The sequence below is a fragment of the Sus scrofa genome, chromosome 7, assembly GCF_000003025.6.
Source record: "Sus scrofa isolate TJ Tabasco breed Duroc chromosome 7, Sscrofa11.1, whole genome shotgun sequence".
Classification (NCBI taxonomy): domain Eukaryota; kingdom Metazoa; phylum Chordata; class Mammalia; order Artiodactyla; family Suidae; genus Sus; species Sus scrofa.
The window spans coordinates 30176162-30202905 of record NC_010449.5 but is presented as its reverse complement, the minus strand read 5'-3'; the positions used below and the strand labels follow the sequence as shown (position 1 = coordinate 30202905).

At 61.3% G+C, this 26744-nt stretch overlaps 1 protein-coding gene across 1 annotated transcript in view; it reads left to right on the top strand.

Annotated features, from left to right (window-relative positions):
* The window catches only part of GRM4 (glutamate metabotropic receptor 4), a 98857-nt gene extending 75674 nt beyond the window's left edge, over positions 1-23183 (top strand). The window contains 6 exon segments of the mRNA XM_021098606.1: positions 7477-7677; positions 7921-8057; positions 11159-12094; positions 17689-17878; positions 17881-17934; positions 23014-23183. Coding sequence (XP_020954265.1) covers positions 7477-7677; positions 7921-8057; positions 11159-12094; positions 17689-17878; positions 17881-17934; positions 23014-23063 — 1568 coding nt within the window. The 3' untranslated portion in view covers positions 23064-23183.

The following is a 26744-nucleotide window of genomic DNA, read 5'->3' as shown; positions in this document are numbered from 1 at the left end:
TGCTGAGTGCTGACAGAATGGTCGTTACTGTTGAGGACACGGGAGTGGGAGGGGGATTTACATGCAGTTGGGTAATTTAACAGCCCAGGTCCATCCATCAGGGTAGGACTCAGTGAGGGGGGACACCATCCTGGGGGCGGGGGTGGAATAGGCTGTCACAAGGGTTGCACCCATTTTGCCGAAGAGGATGCTGAGGCAGTTGGTGAGTGTAACCTATCACGGTGCTGGCAGAACTGGACTCATAGTCAGGCAGCCTGGCCCTCGTGCCGGTGCCCACCTGCCTGTCCCGAGTCCCCCTGCCCCAGGTCCCTCTTTCTGCCTCAGCCAGCACTGTGTTCTCCACCTGCCCCACCGTCTCCTGAGCCCAGCTCCTCGCTCGCCTCCTCCGGGATGCCCGCCCCACCCACACCAGGCCCACACTGGTCCCCTTGATGCTCACAGCCTCTGCCTGCCTCAGGCCCATAGGCCGCGCCAGCCCCGCCCAGGATCTCACCGCCTACAGGTGCCACTCCTGTGCTCCTTGTCCTCTGCTCTGCCAAGTAAGTCCCCCCTCCCCACCCCAGGGCAACAGCTGGGCTTAGTGACCTTCCCGGAGGGTGGGAAGGACATTCTCGGGCCGTGACCCCCCCCTTCAAGCCTGTCTTTAATTAATGCCCCCAAGACAAGGATCTGAGAGCAAGCAGTTTCCTTGGGAGGGGGTCCCAGGAAATGCCTGCAGGGGAGGGAAGGCAGCAATAAAGCGGATGATACCAACAGGTTGCCACCTTGAACTGCCGGAGCTTTGTCTCCTGGGGCACTAGGGACAGAAAGAAGCACTCCTTGCACCCATCGCCAAGTCCTGTCTGTCATTGCTGGCTCTCCCTGCGGGGAGGGGAGGGCTTTCATTCCTCAGCGCCTCCAGCTGTCAAGTGGCTGGCAGAGGGCTCTGTGGCCAGTCTCCGAAAAGCGGCAGAACCTGGCTGTTGGAGGTTGTGCTGGTGTGTCTCGAAGTGGCAGGTGGGGACAGGCACCCATCCTTTCTCAAATATGCAACCATGAGGGTCCCGCTGAGCTAGGCATGGGTCCCAGTGTCACTTCCCCGCTGTGTGACCTTGGGTGGGTCACCTCACACCTTGAGGCTTCAGTTTCCCCATCCGTGAAATGGGAGTCCTACTGCCTACTTGCAGCCCCCAAGCCCTGCCCCGGCAGAGCCGCATCCCCCACGGTTCCTGGCGGGGACAAGGCAGGGAGGAGCTGCAGGAGCCACGGGAAGATGGCCCAGGGACTGCCCACACCTGAGCAAGACAGCGATCATAGAGAGGGTGGTCTCTGCCGCCGGCACGGCCTGCGGGAGCCCGCCTCCTCCTCTGCCCCCTCCCCGGGAACCCGCAGAGCAGGGCTCAGGAATTAAAGCTGTAAACAAGGCAGATGTGGCATCTGTCTTTTTGACAGCGCTGCCAGCCAGGTGATGGCTGAGCGGAGGAAGGCCTGCTTTATGAGGAGATAGGAGAAATTTACTGCCTGCTGCTCCCAGGGGCCCCGAGCCTTGAGAGGAAGGGCGGCCGCGTGGCAGCTGGGGACGTGCGGGGAGGTGCCGCTGGCCCAGCCTACGCGAGCAGCAGTAAGCGCAGCAACAACAATAATAACAGCTGATACTTACATAGTGTTTATTACTTGGCAAACTCTGTTCCAGTGTTTTGCTTCACAGCAACCCATTTTACAGATGAGGAAACTGAGGCACAGGGTGGGGAAAGTCTTGTCCAATGTCATATGGGTAGTAAGTTGCAGAGCTAGGATTCAAACCCTGTCCGGCTCCAGGGTGTCCTGCCTCAGGCCAGCTGGCGTCCCAGCTCAGGGGCCCTCCTGGCTCTTCAGCCAAGCTTTGAAGGCTCTTCCACCTCCACGTTCCTCAAGGAACCTGAAGAGGGGTCCCTTCCTGGGGAGAGGAAGGAAGAAAAGACCCACATGTGGGATCCTACTATGCGCCAGGCTGTGCTGCTCACTCGGGGAACTCATGTGTTCAAGCTGGAGGGATCCTGAGCCCTTTCTCCTAGTGCTGCTTCTTACTTGGTCCACTACTGACTGTGTTCAAGAGGCTGACTGTGTGCCCAGCCCTGTGCTGGGCTCTATGAGGGGGACCCCCCCCCGGGAGCTCCTCAGCAGGGGGAGACCATGTGGCCTGGCAGACAAGGTGGTGCCTGATGGTCCCAGTGTTAGAGCCGTGGGCCTCCAGGGACGGCCTGACCGTGAGGCCTTCTGGAGAAGCTGGGAGACAAGGGAGGCTGCACTGTAGGTCAGGAGGTCAGAGGTCCTCAGTGGAAAGGAGTGTATGCCAGGCAGAGGGCAGAGCACGAGCAAAGGCCCTGAGGCAGGCTTGGACTGGTAGTCTGGGGAGCAAAGGAGGCCATGTGACCGAAGCAGAGAGAGCACCAGGTAGGAGATGAGGTCCTAGAGGTAGGGGCGGCTGGCACGGGTTGGGGGCGGCTGGCACGGGGTACGGGCCTTGTAGGCAATTGTAAGGATTTAGTCTTTTAATGCAGAATGAGATACAGCCATTGCAGGGTTTGAAAAGGATTCAGGAGGTCAGATTGCTCTTGTAACGGTTTCCCTCTGGCTGCTTCCTGGACTGGAGTTGGGGTGAGGGCAGGGCTGGAGAGCATTTAGGGGGCCGGTACCCTAGTCCAGGTGGGAGGTGGTGGGAACCTGGAGCGGGGTGGTGGCTGAGATATTTATAAACTTTGCAGAGTTTGCTGAAGGATCTGAGGCGAGAGAGAGATGACAGCAAATGAAGGATGACTCCGGGGTTCTTGGCCGCGCACTGCGATGGGGGCCGGGAGGGTCAGGCTTGGCCAGGTGGAGATTCCTCGGGGAGAGGGAACAAAGCCCAGGTTGGAGTGGGTCAGAGAAAACGGAGTGAAGTGGGTGACATGAGCAGGCACACCTCTTTTGTTCTAAACAGGAGGGCTGCCAACTGGGGGAGAAGGGCCCAGAGAGGGGTTTTGTTTGTCTAATGGGGAGAAATTAGAGTGTATTTCTGTGTGGAAAGCAGAGATCCAGTAGACAGAAACCCTCAGACCTGTGTGTTTCAGGGAGGTGACAGGGAGAATGTCTCAGCCACAGGCAGAGTCAGGAAAGAGTGGGAATGGCCAAGTGGCAGCTTCCTGCCCTGTCTGCATATCAGTGGGCAAACTGACCTGGGCCCTGTCCATGCTCAGCTCGTGGGGGGCAGGGAGAGTCCGCAGGAGCCAGGCTGCCCACGGGACGGAGGGGCAGTGGGTCCGGGGTGGAGGCCTCTCCACTCAGGGTGGGGAGTGACCCCGAGGAGGGGTGTTGGGAGGAGGGGAGAACAGACTTACAGGGCACTACGTGCAGGTGTGATGCTGTGTGTTTTTCATCTGCGTCTCCTCGAATCCTCCCTGTGGCCCCTCCAGGTGGCCCCTGGATGTGCATCTGAGAATGTAAAGTTTACTTGGCCAGGGTCACCTCGGGGCCCATGGTGGAGCCGTGCAGCAGGTGGCTGTCCCTGGGGGGTCCTGGGACTCCCTTATCCTGCTCCCTGGAAGGTTGCCAGGAGGTTGTGTGTGGGTGTGTGTGTGTGCGCTAATGTGTGCATACAACTTGGGAGGATGGTGGCGGGTGGGGTGGGTTGTGGACAGGTGAGGGGGGAGACCACCAGGAACTTATTATTTCAACCTTGAAAACGCATTTCAATTACAATTTACAACCTGCAGACAAAGGCTGCGGTCGCCGTAGTAACCACAGCTGTGGGGTTTTGACAGAGAAAATCCCCTCCCCGAAGGTTCCCAGCTGGCTGTCACCTGTGGTAGCACCCACCTGCAGCATCTCTGGCTCACTGTGCCCCTGGACACAATTAGGACATCTTCAAACTCTTGCCGCTGTCATTGCTGCCACATGTCTGGAATTGATCCCCTCCAGGAGCGCCCAGAACACGGTTCCCTGCCTGGGCCGGGGGTCCCACCCACCCCATGAGAGGCCACCGACTCCTGCAGCCCTGCAGATGGGAGCCCTGGCTCCCGGTTAGGCCTGGCCAGATGGCTGGGGCAGGAGCTGGGACCCCGAGTAGGGGAAGGGGGCAGGTCAGGGCTGGACGGAGGGAGAAGAAAGGGACCTTTCAGGGTGGGTGAAACTCTTCGGGAGCCAGAGAGCCAGGTTTGCCACTCGCCGGCCAAGGCAGTGCCTGGTGCCGGTGGACACCTGCCTGGTGCCAGGATTTCTGCAGGCCCTGGGTATGCCCTGGGTCACCTGCAGATCTCGGCTGCCTCCCTGGTGAGGGAAACCCTCCAGCCTACCTCCCAGAGGCTCGGGGAAGAGGAAATGCCAGCCACGCTGCAGGTTGTTTGCTGAAGAGTCGGGGGTGTCCAGAGAGCTGCTCTGCTCACGGCCACCTTTGCCAATGTTCAGGATAGTATCTTGACCTTGTCTGATGGTGTTTGGGGTCCCTACTCCCCCCTCTCAGATGAGCACACTTAGGCACTGCCATTGCTTCCTGGGGGGCTCAGGGGGAGGGCTGTGGATTCTGAGGGGTGAGTGGGTGTGTGGAGGGGGCACGCTCAGGCCTGCTGCTCCCTGGCAAATAAAGGCCCTTTGCAGGTCACCTCACCAGCCCCATTTTCTTATTTTGTTATTGGCACCAGACTTGAGACCAAAGTCAAGGGCATGAAAGTATGTTGGAAAGTCTCTAGAAGTCCGTGGCTGGCATCGTGATAGCTCCGGGGTGGAGGGACCTGGAGAGGCCATGCTCAAGGGCCGCTGAAACCCTGTAGGACTGCAGCACCCTGAGGGGTGCTACCCTGGGGAAGGGGTCCCGTGGGCTTGTCCCCATTCCAGGGCCTGTGCAGGTGGTGTCTAGACCCTGCTTAGAGCACTTGGTCCTGGACCCTAGAGGCCCAGGAGCGGATGCTGCAGCCAGACCCACTGAGGAGGGACCCTGTGGGAAGGCAGGGAGAGGGGCTGAGGGCAGCTCAGTTGGGTGGTGCAGCCAGGGTCCCCGGGCCTGCTGTGTCCTTGGCCTTGGGAGAAAGCTGCCTCCTGTGCAGTGGCCACAGCCTCTGTCTGGTCCTGTTAATAATTCAGCCTCTCATCCATATGAAATGAGGGTGTGATGGGAGCTGTGGGGGGTGGAGTGGGGGTTTATGGTCTTCAGGAGGCAGAAGGAAGGCCCTGGGGGCTGGGGATACAGGTGGGGGCCAGGCTACCCTGCCCCAGCCCCCTGTGTCACCCTTTGGGGCCAGGACTGTCCCTCCTGGCTCTCAGTGCTGTGATTGGAAGGCTTGCACAGCGGGCAGCCTGCGGCGGCTGGAGAACTTGCTCCCGTTCCTCCCTCTCCGTGCTGAGGCCTGGCGAGCTCTGCCTCTCAGCAGAGTGGGCGACGTTCTGCTCGCCCAGGCCCCTGAGGCAGGCGGGCCTTGCACCCCTGTGTTTAACCCTCTTGTAGGCACCAGGCCTCTCTTTATGACCTGTTGTGGATATAAAGCTGTCAATCCTCCTGGGGACCGTATCCTGACCCTGTGAGGTGGTCCCATCATTATCCTCACGTGGCAGATGAGGACTGTGAAGCCCGAGTGATGAGGTGGCAGGTCCAAGGTCACAGCCAGAGTATGTGAATGAGCCGGGGTTCTGGCCCAGACAGTGCGGTGTGAACGCCGTGCAGTAACAGCAGGAAGCCCGGCTTAGCTGACCGGCCGGAGAGCCAGGTGGGCGGCTGACGACTGCCTGTCTCCAGCCCGGGCCACACACGAAAGCTGTGGACTCCATCTGGCCCCAGCAGTGCCCCCAGCGCCAACCCGGCCTCTGCCCCTAAATTGTTCAATCTGAGCTGGAGACCTTTGTCCTTGACCCTGAAGCAGGTACCGGATTCAGGTTCTGACCTTGGTCACAGAGTCTTGGTGGCCACAGCAGGGCTATTAAGACATGCCACCAGCTCTGGGGGAGCCCTGGGGAGCAGGGTGCAGTGACCATCCACTGGCCAAAAATGCAGGGATCTAGGGGGTGATCTGTGGCTCCCTGGGGCCTCAGCCTGGCCCCCCACATGCAGCCACTCACCCAGCTGGCTGCTGGCAGGTGTGTGTGTGTGGGTGTATTTCACCATCCTGGCCTTGAGAAGGACGCAGGTGATGCTGTATGCAGGGCTGTGGCCTTGGGAGGGGACGCTGGGCTCCCTGGCACTCTGCCTGTCCTCTCCCTGTCATCCTCCTGCCCCTGTGCCCCCATCTCAAGCCCCTGCCCTTCCGCCCCTCCCCTCTCACTTCCCCACCCTCCCGCTGCAGTCCGGCTCTGACAATCTCAGGTGTGGAGGGGTGTGCAGGCGGGGAGGCAGATCCGGCTGCAGCAGATCTGGCTGCAGCAGATCCAGCTCTGCGTGGTCCTAGGGTGCCAGTGAGGTTTCCCAAGCCTCGTTCTCTCATCTCCGTGATGGGGAGACTCACTCACTTACAGCACGGTTGTGAGTGTTCAGTGAGTGAACATGTGCAGGGAGCTTAGAACAGTGCCCGGCCCAGAGCAGATGCTCCCCAGAAGTTCATAGCCCTTCTTCTTCGTCATCATCACCATCACCCAGGACCCAGGCCAGGAGCTCCTCCTCCTCCAGGAAGCACGCCTGGCCTGCTCTGGCCCAGGGCCCCCCGTGGCCCCCACTTAGAACCCCTCTATTCTGACCACATAAGTACGGTACTAATGTGGCTTAGTCACCTACTCCGTGTCTGCCAAGTGTTTTCTGTACCGCATCTCAAGAAGCCTCCCAGCACTCCCTCGAGGCAGGAGTATGATCTTTTTACTGAGAGGAACTCAAGGTCCCAGGCACCCAGGGTTTGCACAGGGCCCAAGTAGAGGGGTGGGTGTGCCCAGAGCCAAGGGGGTGAGGGTGGGAGGACACAGCACCCTGGGGAGCCTCTGCTGTTTGCAGTGAGAAGGGGGGGGTGTGAGTTCCCATTTAGCAAAGCTCCCTCACCCTGGCTCATGGGGGAGGGCTGGGTAGGAGTGATGGGGACCTCTGCTATCTGGGCCATCTGGAAGCCACTGAGGGCTTGGGCGGTCCAGGTCCTGAATCCTGAAGGACCTGCAGCCAGTCTCTCACCCTTTCTGGGGGTGGGGGGACAGCATCCCCATGGCTGTGTGGCTTGACACAGTTCCTGCCCTGTGGCTGCTATTCCTGGAGTTGGTGGAGGCCAGGCATGGGGAGGCAGGCAAGCACCACCGCCAGAAGAACTCCCTGGCTTGTGGCCTTCTGAGGGTGACGATGCCAAGGGGGCCCGACCTGGCTGTCCTGGGGCCTCAGGCACAGGTCCAGCCATGACGGCAGAGGGCCCTTGAGCGCCATCCTGTGTGCCTCTGCAGACGCCCCCCTGGGGTGGTGGACAAGCCTGGCCTGAGCCCGGACGCCCAGGTGCACAGAGATGGCTTCCTGAGCTTGGGGGCCACCGCAGTACATTGGTGAGGACGGCGGGCCTCGCGGCCCCTCACTCTTGGCTCTCGTTGCAGACCGAGAGCGCATCGGGCAGGATTCGGCCTACGAGCAGGAGGGGAAGGTGCAGTTTGTGATCGATGCCGTGTACGCCATGGGCCACGCACTGCATGCCATGCACCGTGACCTGTGTCCCGGCCGTGTGGGACTCTGCCCGCGCATGGACCCCGTGGACGGCACCCAGCTGCTCAAGTACATCCGCAGCGTCAACTTCTCAGGTAAGGCAGCGGTGTAGGGTGCCACCCAGCCCCGGGGGAGGGACCCCAGGGGAGGGGGTTCCAGGGGAGGGGTCCCGGGGCTCTGTTGGGGGAGTGGAAGGCTCTCTGCCGGTACTCCCAAGGGGTCAACCCTCCCAAGACGTTCCCTGTGGAGGGGCCTCTGCCCTGGGCTCGCCATCCTCCCTGCCTCTGGGCGAAGGCCCAGCCAGCAGGCAGAGCGTGTGACACCCACGGGCCCCACAGGCATCGCAGGGAACCCTGTGACCTTCAACGAGAACGGAGATGCGCCCGGACGCTATGACATCTACCAGTACCAGCTGCACAACGGCTCTGCCGAGTACAAGGTCATCGGCTCCTGGACCGACCACCTGCACCTCCGAGTAAGCGCCTGCTGGGAGGGTGGGGGTGGGGGGGGGAGGGCACCTCCAGACCTGGGGGGAACCAAGGCAAGGCAGCCACTGATTCACTCAACCCCTGGGTTTGCTGCCGCTGAGGCAGGGCTTCTCTCAGTGCCCCCCAAGACCTCAGAGGACCCTGAGCCCTCCTCCCAGTAGAAGAACAGGGCAGCTGGGCTTTGCTGCCCTTCCTGTTCCTGCTCTTCCCTTGGCCAGAGGCCTTCCTGCAAAGGACGTGCAAAAACCAGATAGATGAATTCACCCCGGGGTCAAGGTCTTGGTCGGGGGTGGGGGGCGGTGAAGGGCAAGAAAGGTGAGCAGGCAGAGGGCTACGTCTGGACCAGGCAGCAACACGGTCAGATGGCGGGGTTTTCAGCGCTGGGCAGGGAGAGCCACCCGGAGCATCCAGACCGCGCTTCGAGGCCATCACTTTTCTGGTGTCGTGGGGGCCGCTCCTAGGTCCTCCTGGCCACATTCCCCAGCCCATGGCTGTCTCGTGGACTTGGTGGCCGCTCCCCGCAGTGTCCCCAGCTGTGAATAGAGCCATGTTTTGGAGAGAAAGGAGCTGAGGTTCGGCTCTCAAGGAGGTGCCTGTGGACTGGTCCCCGCTTCGCCCAGCGGAAGGGCGAGCCCCGCTCGGGGTGGGCACAGCGTGATGTCTACATGGACCGGACATCTAGGGGGAGGTGCCTTCCTTCCTTGCTGTCCCCTCCTGTCAGAATCCCTTCTGGCGGCAACACCTGGGGCCCTCTCAGCACTTTCTGCCTGTGATCTCATTTATCTCCAACGGCTTCAAGTCGGGAGACATCTCGGGAAAACAGGCTGGCGAGACAGTCCACAGGCCACACGGCACAGCGGGGACAGAGCCCCCTCCTACAGTGATGCTCCTCGTGTTGCTGAGTGGGGACAGACAGATGAAACAGGGTGGGTGGAGCCGGGGTGGGGACAGTACCCCAAAGGGGGGGCCGTGATTCCACTCACTGGTGACAGCAGCTCATCCTGCTGAGCCCCTGCTGTGTGCAGCTGCTGCTCTAAGCACGTGACCTTACTGTGGGGACAGTGGCCCCATGGGGCTGGCACTGTTATTAGCCCAGGCTACAGGCGTGGCAAGTGAAGGCAGCATGGGGGGCGGGGTGGCAGGGGTCTCTCCGCAGTAATACAAGCCCCTCCACCAGTACGGAGCTGAGGGGCGGGACCACTCTCCCCACCTTCTTCCCAGTGCTGGGTTCTGGCTGCACTGGGCTGGGCGGGGGCAGGGGGCACAGAGCAGGCGAGGCCTCCCCTGCCTGTACTGACCTCCTTCTGGTCTGAGGTCAAGCAGCCTCTCCTGCTGGCGCCCAGACCTCACTGCGTCCTGCGAAGATTCCACAGAGATTCAGAGCTGCCTGGGCCCCACTGTGCGTCAGCCCTGCGCTGCGGGCTAGAGACGCAGCAGGGAAGTGACTCAACCCCCTGTCCTCCTGTGGCTGAGGATCTGGAGAAATGTGAGGAGCTTCCCTTATGACTTCTGACTGGACGCCACACTAAGTCACAAAGGGCACAGAGGCTTCATAGCTCCTCTCTTTGGATGCAGTGGGGAAAAGGCTCAGAGATGTTGAGGTGTCTGCTCAAGGGCACACAGCCAGCTAGCGACAGAATTGTGGTGCTAAGATTTGACCACATCCACCACTCTACAGGAGCCACAGAATTTTCTAGAACACCCACTATCACCCTGTGTCCCCGTGCCCCCCTGCAGTGTCACAGTCCTGATGCCCAGTGATTGTCCTGCCCTGTTGTCCCTGCAGGATGTGGGTGGCACTGGTCACTGCTGTGCTCCCTGGCCTCCAGGGGACCACACAGTGTTATGCCCAGGCCCCCAGCACAAGCCTCCCCTCTTGAGGCTGTCCTCAGATTCCCCCCATTTGGTCCCCTCACCCTTTTCCTCTGCTCTGACCCCACCCCTTGGCCCTGAGCCAACTGCTTGTCTGTCTGCCCAGGACCTAGCACCCAGCACACAGCCTGCCAGGCCTGCTGCTCCCCACGCACCTCGTGACTGAGAACAGATGCTTGAATGTGGCTCCCAAGCACCCCCAGGCCCCCCTCTGCCAGGGCTCTTTCTTACACCCCAGAACTTTGACACACTCAGTAGGGCATGCCGGCTTCGGCGTGCGCCTTTGCTCTCAGTGATGATGTCTTTAGAGACATGTAACTACGACCAGCGCTCACTGAGAGCGAGATGCAAGGAAACGCAGACCCCGGGCACAGGCACGCATTGAGCGTCTCTGACCGAGCCTTTGTTCATTGCCCTTTGCTAAAGCCAACTCTGCCGCTGGGGAGGCCCTGTGGGCTGAGCTGTAGGGCACACAGGTCACCTGTGGGGTCTTGTTGAAGACTGATTCAGGAGTTCCTGTGGTGGCTCAGCAGGTTAAGAGCCCGACTAGTATCCATGAGGATGAGGGTTTGATTCCCGGCCTCCCTCAGTGGGTTAAGGATGCAGTGTTGCCATGAGCTGTGGTGTAGGTCACAGATGAGGCTCGGATCTGGCATTGCTGTGGCTGTGCTGTAGGCCGGCAGCTTCAGCTCTGATATGACCCCTAGCCTGGGAACCTCCACCTGCTGCAGGTGTGGCCCTAAAAAGAAAAACAAAGGAACAAACACACAAATAAGAAAACTGAGATTTCTGAGTCAGCGGGTCTGGTGGGGTCAGAAATTTACATCCCAGCAAGCTCCTGTGCTGCTGCTGGTCTGGGGACCACTTTGAGTAGCGAGGGCTCACGGGACTGGGAGTCTGGACTGCTGGGTTCTGTCTGCTCTGCCACGGGACTCTGTTATCACTGCTGGTCTCTGGGCTCAGTTTCTCTGTGCGACCCTTGGGAGTTTTGATTTGAGCAGGATTTCCCATAGGTCAGCTGGGTCTGAGTCATGCCGGGAGCTTATTTGAATGCAGCTGTTATTCAGCTGCTCCTGGCGGGGGGAACCCTTGTAGCCGGGCTTGAGCTGGCTAACTGGGTGACTCCGAAGTAGGTTCCAGAGTGCCGGCCGGTGGGGTGGTCCAGGGCATGGGGCGCCACGTCCTGAGCCCCTCCTCCCGGTGCTGTTGCTGCCAGGTGGAACGGATGCACTGGCCGGGAAGTGTGCAGCAGCTGCCCCGCTCCATCTGCAGCTTGCCCTGCCAGCCGGGCGAGCGGAAGAAGACGGTGAAGGGCATGCCATGCTGCTGGCACTGTGAGCCCTGCACGGGCTACCAGTACCAGGTGGACCGCTACACCTGCAAGACCTGCCCCTACGACATGCGGCCCACGGAGAACCGCACGGGCTGCCGGCCCATCCCCATCATCAAGCTGGAGTGGAACTCGCCCTGGGCTGTGCTGCCCCTCTTCCTGGCCGTGGTGGGCATCGCCGCCACACTCTTCGTGGTGGTCACCTTCGTGCGCTATAACGACACGCCCATCGTCAAGGCCTCGGGCCGCGAGCTGAGCTACGTGCTGCTGGCGGGCATCTTCCTGTGCTATGCCACCACCTTCCTCATGATTGCCGAGCCCGACCTGGGCACCTGCTCACTGCGCCGGATCTTCCTGGGCCTCGGCATGAGCATCAGCTATGCGGCGCTGCTCACCAAGACCAACCGCATCTACCGCATCTTCGAGCAGGGCAAGCGGTCGGTCAGCGCCCCGCGCTTCATCAGCCCCACCTCGCAACTGGCCATCACCTTCAGCCTCATCTCGCTGCAGCTGCTGGGCATCTGCGTGTGGTTTGTGGTGGACCCCTCCCACTCGGTGGTGGACTTCCAGGACCAGCGGACGCTCGACCCCCGCTTCGCCAGGGGCGTGCTCAAGTGCGACATCTCAGACCTGTCGCTCATCTGCCTGCTGGGCTACAGCATGCTGCTCATGGTCACGTGCACCGTGTATGCCATCAAGACGCGCGGCGTGCCCGAGACCTTCAACGAGGCCAAGCCCATCGGCTTCACCATGTACACCACCTGCATTGTCTGGCTCGCCTTCATCCCCATCTTCTTTGGCACCTCGCAGTCGGCCGACAAGGTGAGTGCGGGGCAGCTTCCTGGGCGGGTCCCAAGTGCCTTCTCTGTCTCTGTGTTTCCTCCAGTTCAGGGTCTCCCTCCCGTCTCTCCGTCTCTCCTCCCGCCTTCCCTCCCTTCCCTCTGCTTCAGCTCTCTCCTCCGGCTCCCTCCCCCTCTCCCCTTCCCTCCCCTCCTCTCTCTCTCCCCGCCTCCCACCCCCACCTCTCTGTCTTTTCCTCCTTCCCTCTCCTTCCCGCATCGTCTCTGCTCTCATCAGCCTGGGATGCTGCCCCTTCATCCTTCGCTCTTTCCTAGACTCTCCTTTACCTCCCTGCACTCAGCCTATCTTCCTTCTTCCTCTGCCCTCACAGGACCCCCCGTGGGTCCCCAGGGTGGGTGATGTATGGGGCACTCATGCTCTCTTCTGCCCACGCCCCCCAAGGCCAGGAGCGGGGCCTGGCAGTGTCAGCTGCGGGCCTCCCTGGGGGCCGCCTCTGCCGCCCAGTCAGCCTTCTCTTGGCCTGGCTGCAGCGGGGGGACCTCCTCCAAGGGGATCTGCTGCCGCCACAGCCCCAGCGCTGCCTGGAGTTCTGAAGGGTTCTGTCTTGAAGGGTTGAGCGTCCCTGAACTCTGAGGCCAGAGGTTGGGAGAGTCGGGGGACCTGTCTAACTGTGGAGCCCCGGGCAAGCCAGCCACCTCACGCCTCAGTTTCTCCATCCGTAGGTTGGGGCCGTGACCCTCCACCTGCAGAGTCCTTACAAGTGTAACAACCACACAACACGAGGGGCGCAGGATCCTAAGAGGCAGGGGCAGAGGAGTCCGGGGGCGGGGGGGGGGAGTGGGAACGAGGGAGGAGACAGAGGCTGAGGGAAGGGTGTTGGCCTTTACTGGGGGAGAGGGGGCCCCGCTGTGGGGTCCTGAGCAGGGCAGTGCCTTGTGACTAGGTTTCAAGGCTCCCTCTGGCTGCTGGGTGGAGCCCCGAGGAGAGGGGGATCCCGGCCATGCCTGGGGGTGCGGCTGGCTGGCTTTCTGATGATGAGTGTGCGTGGGATGAGGATGCAGAGGAGAGTCGAGGGGGACGAGGAAGACCCCGCTGCTGGTGTGAGTGATGGGAAGGAAGGAGCCTCTGCACCAGAGGAGCCTTGGGGGCGGAGGTCAGGAAGGTCCCTGGACCTGCTGAGTTTGCGGTGCCCGTGAGGTGTCCAAGTGCAGCTATAGATGATAGGGGTCTGGGGTTCAGGGGTGTGGCCCGGGCTGGAGACATAAGTGGGGGAGTCTCCATCCTGGGATGGCATGCACAGTGTGCCTGGGCTTGCGCTCCTAGGACACGGGGCCTCGCGGAGGCTGCAGTCAAGGCCACCATGGATAAGTGCTGGTCCTGTGCCAGGCACTTCACCTGGTGGGCAGCAGGCACCAGAGTGGCGGGCTAGGGTAGATACACCATCCCTGTTGCAGATGAGGCTGTGGAAGCAGAGAGGTGACGTGGCCTGTCTAGGGTCACACAGCCAGTAGGAGGCACTGCTGGACTTGACCCTACTCCGTCTAACTCAGGACCCCCTGCAGCTCCATGGCACCCTCCCCCCACCCCTGTCCTGGGGCTTCCTTGGTGGGTGCGCAGCTCTTCTCCAGCAGCTCCTCAGGACAAAGAGAAAGCCCTGTGGCCTGTCTTCCAGTGGTGTCCCCGTGAGCAGGGCTTCTGAGAAGCAGACTGCAGGGCTGGCAGTGAGTGCCCTGAGGTCTGAGACCAGGCCTGGCCCCAGCCACCCTGCAACCTGAGCCAGTGCCCACCCCCACCAGGCCCGCAGGAGGCCCTCCCCGCTGAGGGCAAGTGCAAGCAGAGCGCCCAGGAGTCCTGTGAGCCAGCAGGGGAGGCCACCTGCACCCCAGGAAGCTGGCAGCTTGAAAACTTACCCTCAACAATCCCGGGAGGGCCTTCCCTCGGCTCAGGGAGCAGAGACATGGGGCCAGGGCCAAGAGTGTGGGCTCATGATGCCCTGCAGGCAGCCAGAACAGGTCTCCCTGGAGGGTCCCTGTCCTCCCACCAGGTCCAGCACCCTCCCCATCTTTCCCGTCCACCTCACCTGCCTCTAATTTGTCCCTTTTTAAGAGGCTTCCCTCAGTACTGATGTGAAAAGGAGCCTCTGAGATGATCTCCTCTGAGACTCAGAGAGGACAGGGACTTGCCCGGGTCACACACCTGGCCAGCCCACACCTGTGTGCCACCCTTGATGGCACTGACACGGGACACATGCTCATCTGTGAGATCCCTCTGGTTCAGACCCCGGGCTCTTAGAGGCTCAGCAGCCCCAGGGATGAATCTCAGCTGTCACGTCCCAGCTATAAAGCGCCCCAAAGAAAGTCGCAGGTGCGTGAGTTCAGGTGTATGTGCACATGTGCAGGAATCCACCTGTGTATATGCACATGTGTGTATCTGGTAACACAAAAGGCTGTGTGTGAGCTCCGATGTACCTGAGTCAGGTAGGAGCATGTGGCTGTGAGTTCAGGTGTGTATCTGAACACGTTGCATACAGGTGCGTGTTTGCAGGCTGGCATGCGTGCCCAGGGCTGTGGGCACTTGCAGGTGCTCAGCTGTGCCTGTCCCGTTTGCCCGTTGGAGTTGCTCTGATGAGCAGGTGCCAGCTCCCCCGCCTTAACCCGGATTTGGAGGGCTCATCACCGCAGCCGCCTGGCCTTACCCTGTGCTGACTGCACCCGTCTCAGCCAGGCTGTGGGGATGTGGCCTCAGAGGCCGGCCAGATTGTGGGGAAGTTCACTGGTCTGGTGCGTACAGATTCTGAGGCTCTCTCCCTGCCAGGATCGGCCTGGGCACAAGCACAAAGCAGGCAGAACTCCTCAGGGACCCCCCTCCCAGGACAAGCCTCCAAACAGGAAATTCGTCATCCACCTCCACGGCCATCCTTTCTGTGCCCTTTGCCCCCTCCCAAGTGACCTCTGTCACCCCCCTCATCAAACCCAGTTCTGATGGCCTCCCTCACTTTGGGCAGCAGTGACTGGCGAGGCTAAGGCAGGATTTCTCACAGGGGACGTCATGTGGCTCGGGCCTGTCCGAGGAGGGGAGCAGGAGTGGGGCAGTTCAGGACCTCCAGGCTGCGGGATGGGTGGACGGGAGAGGTGGTGAGATCACTTCCCGAAAGCCGCCTCTCAAGCCGCCTGCCTTGGAGACCTGCATCGGAGCTGGGCCCCAGCCCTGCAGGCTAGAGGTTTGAGAGGACCATTGCTTCCCTGATGGGGTTGACACGCTACCATCTCCTGGTGACAGCATGCACCTTCACCTCGGGGGCTCCAGACCACGCTGGAGCTAGTGGTGGGTGGGCACTCCAGGCCCTGGGGCAAGGAACAGCCTGGGGGTGTGCAGCCCACTTCTGAGCACAGGGCCAGCCCCCCAACCCCAGCCCGAGGCCGGCCAGGGTGCATGCTCAGGGGGAAGGGCCCCAGCAGATGGGGACAGCTTTATTCAAGGTTCATCTCTTTCAGCCTTCCTTGCATTTTGTGTGCAGAAAGTCTCCGAGGCTGAAATGCAGATTAGAACAGAACACTGAGGCCAGTACTCAGGGCTGGCTCAGTAGTTTTCAGAGACTGCAGCAAAATGAAAATGAAGGCCCTCGTTTGAAAATTATTCAGTATTCAAGATGGCAATGGTGGGGCGGTTAAACTGAGTGTCCACGGAGAGACTGTGCCCTAGTTAGCGGAGGGGCCCAGCAGCCCTCTGAGGGTCTGGGCAGAGTGGAATCTGGAACCCAGCCCCCTGACCCCCCACGGGGCTGTCTCTGCTGGAGAGGGGCCTCTACCCCTGATCCTCCGCCTCCATACTGGTCTCCTCCATACCCCCTCCATCAGCAGGGGGACCTAAGATGGGTGTCTCTCCTGGACATAACCCTTGTCCCCAAGAGCCCCCAGCATGAAAGCAGAGATACATCCTGCCCTCAGGGAGCCCCAGTCTAATGAGGGAGACACTGGGCCCAGGGAGCCTTCAGCTGACAGTGAAGACCCCAACAAGCCCAACTTGTTTAGCCTAGAGCACCACTATTTTCTCCAAGGGTCTGCTGTGACACCCTGGTGCCCACCTCCACCCCTTCCTTCCTGGCCCGATGTGCCACCTCCAGGGGTGGGAGAGGTGGCAGCACCTTCCGTCTGACTTGTCGTGACCTTTCCCGGCCCGCATGGGGGGAGGCAGTGCTGCGCTCGGGCTGAGTGCGAGCGAGTGTGAGGACCGATGACTGTGTCCAGAGGGGGTGCTCACCAGAGAACAGGCTCTCATCTCTCCAGGCCTGCGACATTTCCTGAAACAGCCTCCCTGTCCCCAGCCCCGCCCCCGCCCCCATGCACATGGGCCTCTGGTTTGGGTGAGGCCGGTGCTGTCTTTCTACAGCACTGATGACAGGGGCCGAGCCTTCCCCAGCGTCACATGCCCCTGGCTTGGGACTCTAGAACTTCTCCAGCCCCTCTCCCCCAGGTAGGGGGCTGGGACTAGGCCTGCAGATCCAGGTCATGAGGGATTTGGGGGGCGGGCAGGGATGGAAGGAAACCATCAGAGGAGGCCAGGGCCCCTGTGACCTCGAGAAGCCAGTCCAGACCCAGGTTGCCCACTGCTGGGCTGGGTGCAAGGAATGAGGTTGTGTCATGGGGGACTGGTGAGAGCTGGGGTTCAGGGAGAGCTTCCTGGAGGTGGTGGTCCATCAGGAGGCCCCTGGGAACAGCAGCTCTGGAGACAGAGCATCTCCTGCCTTCCCTGTGCCCAGACCTGGGGGCTACAGCCTGGGCGTCCCTGGCCCAGCCCTGGTTGAGGGGGTCAGGGGGCAGCTGAGCACCAAGGGCCGGGAAGGGAGGAGGCGGGGAGGGGAGGGGGTGGTGGAAACTGTAGGCCTTGCCTGGAAAGCCCCACTATTGAAGAATGGATTATCCGACACCCAGATTAATGGACTTTCATTTTGCCAAACATCTGTCACCGTTAGTGCTGGTGAGTGAGCGTGAAACGAGCTTTGACTGGGCTGCCATCACTGGATCATGATGACGCCGTGGCTCCTGTGCCAACAGCCTGCTCCACACAGGGTGGCCTGTGGGGGGGATCATTGGGGGGGGCTGTCGAGGGGCCGTGCCAGGGCCACTGGGAGTTACTACAAGACAGGGACAGATGCTCCTGTCACCCCCAGCCCTGTGCAGAGGCTGCTTCCAAGGAGGCTCAACTGTCCCCCAAGGGCCTCTCCTCTGGGGCATCCACCAGGTGGCACAGAACAGTGCTGAGCACCTGTGGGCCCTGACCACGTGTCACTTGTTATTGGACATGCTTGTAGCGCTTAAGTCATTTCAAACTCACAGCCGCCCTGGGAGCTGAGTACTGTAATTCTTAAGCCCAAATTCTACCTGAGGAAACTGAGGCACAAGGATGTGACTTGTCCAGGATCACACAGCGACACTGGTGGGGCTAGGCCACCCAGGGATTCTGGTCTAAAGCCCCAGCTCGCCGCCACAAAGCCAGCTGGATGCGGGGCAGGGGTCCTGGGTCTGTCTGGGAGCTGGGCTTCAGGCAGGGCCCCCCACCCCATGCCGCGAGGCCGGGCGGAGCCTGCCCTGACACCGCCCCCGGCCCGCCCCCAGCTGTACATCCAGACCACGACGCTGACGGTCTCCGTGAGTCTGAGCGCCTCGGTGTCCCTGGGGATGCTCTACATGCCCAAGGTCTACGTCATCCTCTTCCACCCGGAGCAGAACGTGCCCAAGCGCAAGCGCAGCCTCAAAGCCGTCGTCACCGCCGCCACCATGTCCAACAAGTTCACGCAGAAGGGCAGCTTCGGCCCAACGGCGAGGCCAAGTCCGAGCTCTGCGAGAACCTGGAAGCCCCAGGTGAGCGCCTGGCCACGCCCCTCCGCGCCCGCCCAGGCCCCGCCACCTCCTGGAGAGGCCGGCCCCGCCCCCCAGGCCCGGTCCTCTGGGGGCTCTGGGAGAGCCCTGAGGCTGCAGTGAGTGGCTGGCCGCCCTCCCTCCCGCGGAGCCTTGAGGCCTTAGGTTCCCCCTCTGTCCGCCCCAGCCTGGTAGCGAGGACCCTGAGGGTCCTGCCCCTCACTCCCCCACTGCCCTAGCCTCATTTCCCCCAGAATCTCAGGAGGCCCCAGGGACCCTGGTTCAGGCAAGGTGATGGGGGACCCTGGGATTTCTCTTCCATGGCTTCCTCCTCTGGGCCTGGGCCCTTTTGGTCCCCTGGGGAAGGGCTTCTCTGGGGGCCCCTGCTCTCTGGCCCTTTGTAACCAGAGACAGTGGCCCTGGTGCCAGAGCAATTGAAACCCCTCAGCTTGGCTTATGACTGGCCACCCCCTGGCAGGGCCCTGAGCGAGTGTGGAGGTGGAGAGGGGCCTCTAGAGCCCCTGGTGCTTTGTGGGGGGGTGTTGGGGTGGAGGAAGCGGGGCCTCGCTTTGCACCTGAGTGGCAGACCCAAGTCCAGCCTGGGCAGGACAGGCCCCTCAGAGGTTAAGGGCCGTGTACAGGAGGGAGGAGGGCCACCATCGTTGCCAACCTCCTGTCCCTCCCCCAACCCCCTGCCCCAGAAGCCGACCCTGGGTGTGAGGAGAAGGGACAGAGAGGAGAGGGCAGAGCATGTGGGGACAGGGGAAGCCTCGGGGTCCAGTAACAGTGCTGACCCTTTCTTGAACCCTGCTGTGGGCCACACCTGCCAAGGACCAGTTTCCATCTTCACAGCAACCCTGAAAGGCAGTTATTTTTAATCATTTGCAGGAGACAGATAAGGAAAGGGAGGCTCAGAAAGAGAGGGGCTCACCCAGGCCACACGGCAGCCTGCGACCTGTTGGGGGTGGGGGTTGCTTCCGGTTGCTCCCGAGCAGACAGGACCGAGGTGCCACTCGGTGACCCCCACCCCACTGCAGACCTTGGCTCCCTCCCTGGACACCCCTTTGGTGCCTGATGCTTTAAATGGCAGCTCCCCCTGCCTCCCCACTCTCTGAGAGTCTCGGGGGACTTCTGTGGGTGGGGGAGGAAGATGCAAAAGCCCCCTCCCCCAGGAGCGTCCCAGATCCCCTGGCACCTGGGGTAGCCCTCCGCCTCCTCCCTCTGGTACTGGCGGAAAGGCCAGAAGTGGATGTGGTTGGTGGCACAGGAGGGAGATAGAGAAGAGCCCCTTTGTCACCCACAGAGAGATCAGAAGACAGGGGACTCCTTTCTCAGGGGATTTTGTGGCAGCAGGTCTCACAGACCCCCACCCTGGAGCTCTGGGGAAGGGAGCTCTGTTCTCAGAATCATTCCCGTGTGTAAAAAGAACATCGTGTTCCTTCCCATGTCCAGACAGAATTGTTCCAGGGTCCCCAGCCGAGGCCCAGAGAGGGCGAGGGACTCTCTGGAGGTCACACTATAAGGTGGTGACTGGCTGGCCCCACCCCGTGTCTTTCCCTGGACACTGACTTCATGTGGCCTCCCTGTTGCTGGCCGTCCTGCTCCCTGTGCTGGGCACTGTGCCTGGCTTCCGCATGCCCCTCCTTTGATGGACACCCCTGACAACTCCCTGCTGGCCACACCCTCCACCTAGAGACCCTCCACTTCCTCATTCCGCTCCTCCTCCCAGAGCACAGCCCACCTGGGGCTCCCTTCAGATGCCACGTGGCCCTCTGCTTCGAGGTGGGAGGGGAGTGTCCTTGCAGGCCTCCCCACCCCTGGCCTTCCTTGGCCACCCTGGTGTGCAAAAACCCTAAATGCTGCCCCCAACCAGGCTGTTCTGCCCTGAGCAGGGACCCTTTGCTGCTCCCCGCCCCCTACTCCCGACTTCGTTTTCCTCCTTCCCTCCGAGACTCAAGGCTCCTCTCCCTCAAGGCCCCACTGCTGGTGCCAAGCTCTGCTCTAGGGCCCGTGACACTCGGTGGGCACCAGCGCTCTGGAGACCCCGCGTGTCCAATAGGACCTGGCGCCCTGACCCCACAGAGTGGCACTCATAGTGCTGTGACAAGCCAGAGGGGACCATGGGGGTGGGGCCATCACTGAGAGCCCCAGGGGCACCTCGGGGACACTGTTGCTTTGGCCTCTGCTCAGGCTGGTCACCTGGGGACAGGGGACATTACCCAACCGGGCCTGAAAAGGAGGGTGTGGTGAGGGGCGACCCCGCACTCCCAGCCCCACTTCCCGCAGGGCTGAGAGCTGCCCCTCCCTGCGCCTGGGCACTAAGGACCAGAGGCCAGAGCCCCTCGGCCCCACTGTGACAAGAGCTCGTGACAATAGGGGCCGTGGAGGTGCCAGGCAGGAGCCGGTGATTAATTCTGAGAACAGCCAGATCGAGGGGGTGTGAGCCGGAAGAGGGGGGAGGTGTCACTCCCAGGGAGCAGGGACATTTTTCACTCTGTCACTGGCAGGCCACGTATCTTTAAACAAACAACAGAATAAATAATTCAGGGCCTGATCGCAGGCAGATTAGGCGCCAAAACACTGGCGGACAAATGGGGGCTGACAGCTCGTGCCTGTGCTGCCCAGCTAATTGTTATCTGAGGCGGCGGGCACTAAAGCCACCAACCAGAGCCATTCCGCGCTCCTGATCCCACCCCTCAGTCTTCCCCACCCCACACACGAGGATGCCCCGGAGAGCCTCTGTCCCCTCCTGCCTGTCGCCCAGCATCTTACAGGGTTTAGAGGAGTGCTCTCCACCCCACAGTTGAGAGCAGCCATGGGTTTATTATCGTCCCATTTTACAGATGACGGAGTTGAGGCTCCGAGAATTTCAGTGTGTGAGAAAGGTCACACGACAGGTGCGGAGATCCGCTACCCTCGTGAGGGCCGGACTGGACCTCCAGTGTCCTGATTCTTGGCCAGATCCTTGCAGTTAGCTTCTGGGGCCCCGGGCAGAATTCACTGCTTCCATTTTTCAGATGGTCAGACCGAGGCTCCATTGAAGGAGTCTAGGGCCCTGGCTTAGAGCTGAGGGCTGAATGTGCTCCCAGGCTCTGAAACCCATGGCTGGCATTTTCTCGAGGAGGCAGCCATGGCCTTGGAGGGAGACTAGGGCCCAGCTGCCCCTGTTCCCATCCCCCACCCGCTCTGGGTGCCCCGCAGCCACCCTGCACTGATTCACAGGCCAGCTGCTGGCTCTTTTTCTGATGGTGGGGGAGAGGGTGGAGCGGAGAGGTGGGGGTGGCAGGGAGGGGCTGCCCGAGGTCACAGAGGGAGGCCCCCCCAGGCCATCTTCGCCTCCCCCCAGCCTTTCAGCACCTCCGAGTCAGGGTCCCAGCCCCCGGCTGAGCCCCTTCCCCATGTGTGCCCAGCCCAGGCCCCTCCTGGGGTTCCCCCCACCCCGTGGGCACCATTTCCTTCCAGCAGCACCTGTCCAGGTGCACCTATAATTCGCAATTTCCCTGTCACCGTCCAGCCCAGCGACTGCACCTGCCACTGGCCTATTTCTGCCGACAGCTGTTTCAGCTCACCAACAGCACCAGGCCACCCCCTCCACTCTCAGCCCGGGTCCTCCGCCCCCTGGTGCTGCCGTGTCCCCTCTGCTCACCCCACATCCTGACAGCCTTGCTTCCTCCTCACTAGAGGGACCTCTGAGAGGGGGATGCAGCAGTCCTGCCTGTCAGCGTGGGCTTCCGGTTATACACGGTGACAGAAGCCCCAGGACAGCGGCTCAGATCAGTAGACATTTGTTTCTGCTGTCGCAGTGCATGGTGGGTGGACAGGAGCCGGGACTGAGTCCTTCTGCTTTGTTGTTCCCTCAGCTCCCAGAGGGCTGTCCTCGTCCTCATGGCTGAGGCTATGACCTCAGTGTCTGTTCTGCCCACAGACGCGAGAAGAGGACATGCAGGAAAACGATCTATTTCAGTCAAATGACATTGGACGCTCCACACAGCCCTTGACACATGTCATCGGCAGGAATGTGGTCATGCGGAGCCATGCCAGGCTGCAGGGGGTCAGGGGAATGTCCTTAGCTTGGCAGTGAAAAGGGGGAGAGGGGGCCGAGGGGGCCAGCCTGCTCCCTGGTGTCCTCTCCTCCTGCCGGGCACCCCTGACTGCCTGAGCTGCCGGGATCCTTACAGCGTCCGGCACTTTTATGACAACAGACACCAGGATTGTCCCCCACTTCATCTCCTCTCTCGGCACCAGCCCCTCCCCTGGTGGCAGTTCTGCCCTGGGTTACTGTCATGCCCCATCCCCAGGCTACCGAGGAAGCCCCTGAGCCCCTGAGCCCCTGGAGGACAGGACAGGACTGGCTGGGCTCCTGACCCCTCTCCCTCTGTTCCTTTGTCTCCACCTGGGGGCCGTGCTTCTCCGGCCTCCTCACCATGCCGCTTCGCGGGGCGCAGCGCCCAGGAGGGCAGTTGTCATCGTGTCACCTGGCTGTGGGTGGGAGAGGGGAGACACCCAGACAAGCGCCCCCAGCTGCAGTGGTGGGTGCATGTAAGGGGGGCTCCCGGCTGGGGTGACATGGGATGCCAGGAAAGGGAAGGGTGGGGGCACAAGAAGGCCCAGGGACCTGGGGGCCTGGGGAGGGGCATTGTCTGGCTCCAAGACCCCCCCTCTGGTGTCATCCTTTACCTCCCCTGTCTGCATTCCCCACTTGCTTCCCCTTGGCTGCGGTCCACAGATATTCTTCACGTGTGCTCTCCCAGAACTTCTGAAAAATGTCCTTCTGATGATACTTTATAACAAAGTGGCAGGTCAGGAGGCAGCAGGAACTCTGAGGGACAGCGACACCCTGGCAGCGGGGTGGTTCCAGGATGGGTCTGTGAGCAGAGTGAGGAGGGAGGCAGCCAGGTCAGGGCGGGATGCGTCTGGGGGAAGCAGAGCCCGGGCCGGGTGGGCCAGGAGGGGCTGGTGGCGCAGGATCTGAGGAGGCTCAGATCAGGATCCCGATGAGGCGGGGGACGGGGGGGGGCACCTGTGCGGAAGGGGCGTGGGGCCAAGCCAGCCTCTGACTCCTCGGTACCTCTCTCCCTGCAGCGCTGGCCACCAAGCAGACCTACGTCACCTACACCAACCATGCGATCTAGCCAGGCCACGGAGCCACGCGGGGGAGCCTGCGATGGGCCAGGGCCTCACCCTGGGGCCCAGCTGACGTCCTGCCTGCCCGTGGGCGCCCGCGGACGTGGCTTGGTGCTGAGGACAGCAGGCCCCGGCGGTCCCTGCTGGGCAGCCTGGGCAAGCCGTCAGTGACAGAAGAAGGATGAGGGGCCGGGTCAGCTTCAGGCCACCCCCAGAGCCTGCCTCTTGGACCAAGGCCCCTCCCGGCCCCAAAGCCCAGGGGCTGAGGTTGCAAGGGCCCCAGCCCTGGTTTTCTCTCCCTCGTTTCTGTCTTGTCTCCATCCCTGTCTTTATTTTCTCATCTCTCTCTGTCCTGTCTTTGTGCTCTGTCTCCGTCTGCTTTCTTGTATCTTCTCCTTTCTTTCTGCCTCTGCCTTTTCTCCTCTCCAGGCTCTCCACCGGGCTCTCTCCTCTCCTGCATTTTTGCTTCCTGTCCTCAGCATTTCCGTCCCGCCTCTGTTCCTTTCCATGTCATCTTTTCTCAAGTCATCAAAATCAACATGTCGCAAAAGAGAAAAAAGGAAAAAAAAAAAAAATCAAAACACAAAATGCCAAAACAAAAACAAATCTTGAGTGTGTTGCCAAGTGCGGCGTCCTCCTGATGGCCTCTGTGTGTGTCCCCGTGGCCACAGCCCGCCCGCCCGCCCCTGCCCGTCTGCCGTGTGTCCCGCCCGCCTGCCCGCCTGCCCCTCCTGCCGATGACACGGAGTTCAGTGCCTGGGTGTTTGGTGATGGTTCTTGATGACAATGTGTAGCGCATGATTGTTTTTATACTGAGAACATTTCTAATAAAAATAAACACATGGTTTTGCACGCTGGCTCCACATCCACTGAGGGTCCTGCAGAGGGACCCCAGACTTGGCCCACAGCTGGAGGACCTGGAGTTAGAGGGAGGAGCTGGGTGGTGGGGACATAGGGATTGGGGGCAGTGGAGGCTGCTCCCTGGGTTGGTAACGGGTGGGGTCCTGAAGGGTCCAGGACATTGTGGGAGAGTCCAGAAATCAGCCCCTGTTGGTCCCCTAAGTAAGAGGGAGGTTCTGTCCCCGTCGCTGGCCTGGGCGGGGCCTGGGGGGGGGGGGGGGGGGGGGGGGGGGGGGGGGGGGGGGGGGGGGGGGGGGGGGGGGGGGGGGTCCTCTGCCTGCAGGCCCTAAGGGAGGTACCATTTCTGTCCTGCCTGGCCTCTGCTCACAGCCCTCACACCTGGGACCCCTCCTCCATCCTGTAACCTGGACCTCCTCTCCCTCCGCCAAGAAACCCTTGAGAAATTGAGAAATTGGGAGTTCCAGTCCTGGCTCAGTGGTTAATGAACCCAACTAGGATCCATGAGGATGCGGGTTCAATCCCTGGCCTTGCTCAGTGGGTTGGGGATCTGGCATTGCAGTGAGCTGGGGTGTAGGTCTCAGAAGCGGCTCGGATCTCACATTGCTGTGGCTGCGGTGTAGGCCAGCAGCTATAGCTCCGGTTCAACCCCTAGCCTGGGAACCTCCATATGCCCTGGGTGTGGCCCTAAAAAGACAAAAGACCAAAAAAAAAAAGAAAGAAAGAAATTGGGAAATTGGCTTCCGGGGCTCTCAGCACCTGCAGCCGTCCCCTCCCACCTGTCCTGTCTCCAGGTCACAGGGCCTGAGATGATGCGCCATTGTCCTGGAGATCAGTGCGTGGCATGTGTGTACGTGTGCCTGTGCTTGCTCTTACACCTGTGCATGCTGGTTTGTCTTGTCTGTCTGTCCGTTTAGGCCCGGGTGGGTCTGAGTCCATGTTGCCCCTGAGTGGTGAGGATGCCAGGGCTGGTGGCGAGTGTGAGTGTGTTCACGGTAGCTGGCTTCTGTGCAGGTTGGGTGGTAGGAGTGTGAATGGTTTCGGGGCTGGGCCCTGCCAGTGGTAAACTGCAGAGCCAGCGACACAGCGAGGTCACTGAGGCAGCTGGAGGCCAGGCTGCCTGCCCCCCTCCCCTTGGCTACCTGACAGGGGTGTGGGACACAGTGGCTGAGGGCCTGGAGGAGCCGGGCGAGGGGGTGTGTGTCGGGGGTCGGGTGGAGAAGGGGAGTGGGCAGCTCTCTGAAGCGCCTGCAGCCTGGGCCCCTTGTCCCCTGTGCTCCATTTCCCTCTAAGGAGATCACGGTGCGGGAGCCATGGTCTAGACAGAGGACCTGGCCTGGAACCTGAGCATCTGATGCTCAGCTCGGGACCTTCCCAGGGGCCCCCACATCTGTGGAGCCCCCTTGTAGGTCCCAGAGAGAATGGCCTTCTTTCCGGGGGGGGGCACTGCCCCCTCTGCTCCCCGTCGCACTCAGGAGAAGGCAGTGGGCCAAGGGCAGCCTTCAAGGCCTGCTGGGGGGAGGGGCTAAGAGTCAGGCCAGGGCAGCTTTTCGCGGGGCTTGGGCCCCTCAGACACCCTGAGGCTCGGTCCAGTCCAGCCTCCCCAGGGCTCTGCCCCCCACCCCCACATCCAATCCTTGCCCTCAGGAGAGGCAGCCTCCACAGAGCCAGACAGCCTGGAAATGCTGATGGCCCCAAGAAGCATAATGATGGGAATGCATGGGTTGAGGGGTGGAGCCTTGGGTGGCCTGTGAATGGAGAGGAGAGGTGCAGACTCCGTGGACCTAAGATGGGAGGTTTGGAAGTCAGGCTGCCTGCAGCAGGGTGAGGAGGTGGGCATCCGGGGGCCGGGGCCTTCTAGGAGGCACAGGCCAATGAGGCCCAGGCTGAGATCTGGCAGGTGTCGGGGGCGGGGGGCGGGGGGTGTGCTGCCCTGATGCACGTGATGCGAAAGACTGGTTGGCTGCTCACCTGTGTTCTCTGTCCCGGGTGATTGTTCCCCAGGCTCCTATGGGTCACCCAGGAAAGATGTTTGCGTCTTCAGAATTTTCTGTTTCAGTAAGATGGGGGGTTGTGGTGTCCTTGGCTCCCTGGACAGAGCTGGTGGCCCCCAGAGACCTTTGCTCTGTAAGATGTGTGAAGGGGTCTCTACAAGCTCAGGGCTCACCCCTCCCCTGGGGCCTCAGCGTCACAGCAAGAGGCCCAGCGGGGAGGTCAGGGCCAGGCCCCAGGGCAGGATGAGAGGAATACGCCAGTGGAGACTCTGTCCCCACCACAGGGATGCTGGGCCCTGGGGGTGGGGCTGGCACAGTGTGTTTACAAGCTCCCCAGAAGCAGTGCAGCCCCCAGCTGGTGATTCTGCTCAAGACCCGCATCCCTGGGAACTTGTTAAATGAGCACATTGTTGCAAGTGCCACCTCAGGCCCACTGGACCAGAAGTTCCAGGGGCAGGGCCATTAATCCATTTTTTAGGCCCGCAGCTCACTTTGGTTCAAGGCCAAGCTTGAGAACCACCGCCTAAAGCTATGTGAATCTTTAAAGGCTGATGTGTGGGATTTCAGTGTTTGGGGGATGGGGCGGGTGAGGATCAGGCTTAGGGTTACCACGGACTGGGGACTTCCTGGGACACAGCACTTTCCATGCCGGAACCAAGAAAGTCCTGGAAAAACTAGGCAAATGTGATAAGACCCCCTTCCTTATTCATTCAGCAGCTATTAAGTACGTACCACGAGCCAGGCCAGGGGACCCAACGGTAAAGGAGCCAGACTTAGGGGTCTCTGCAGCCCAGAGGGGTGGTGGTGGGGAATCACTGCCACTCAAGAGCTTCTTGA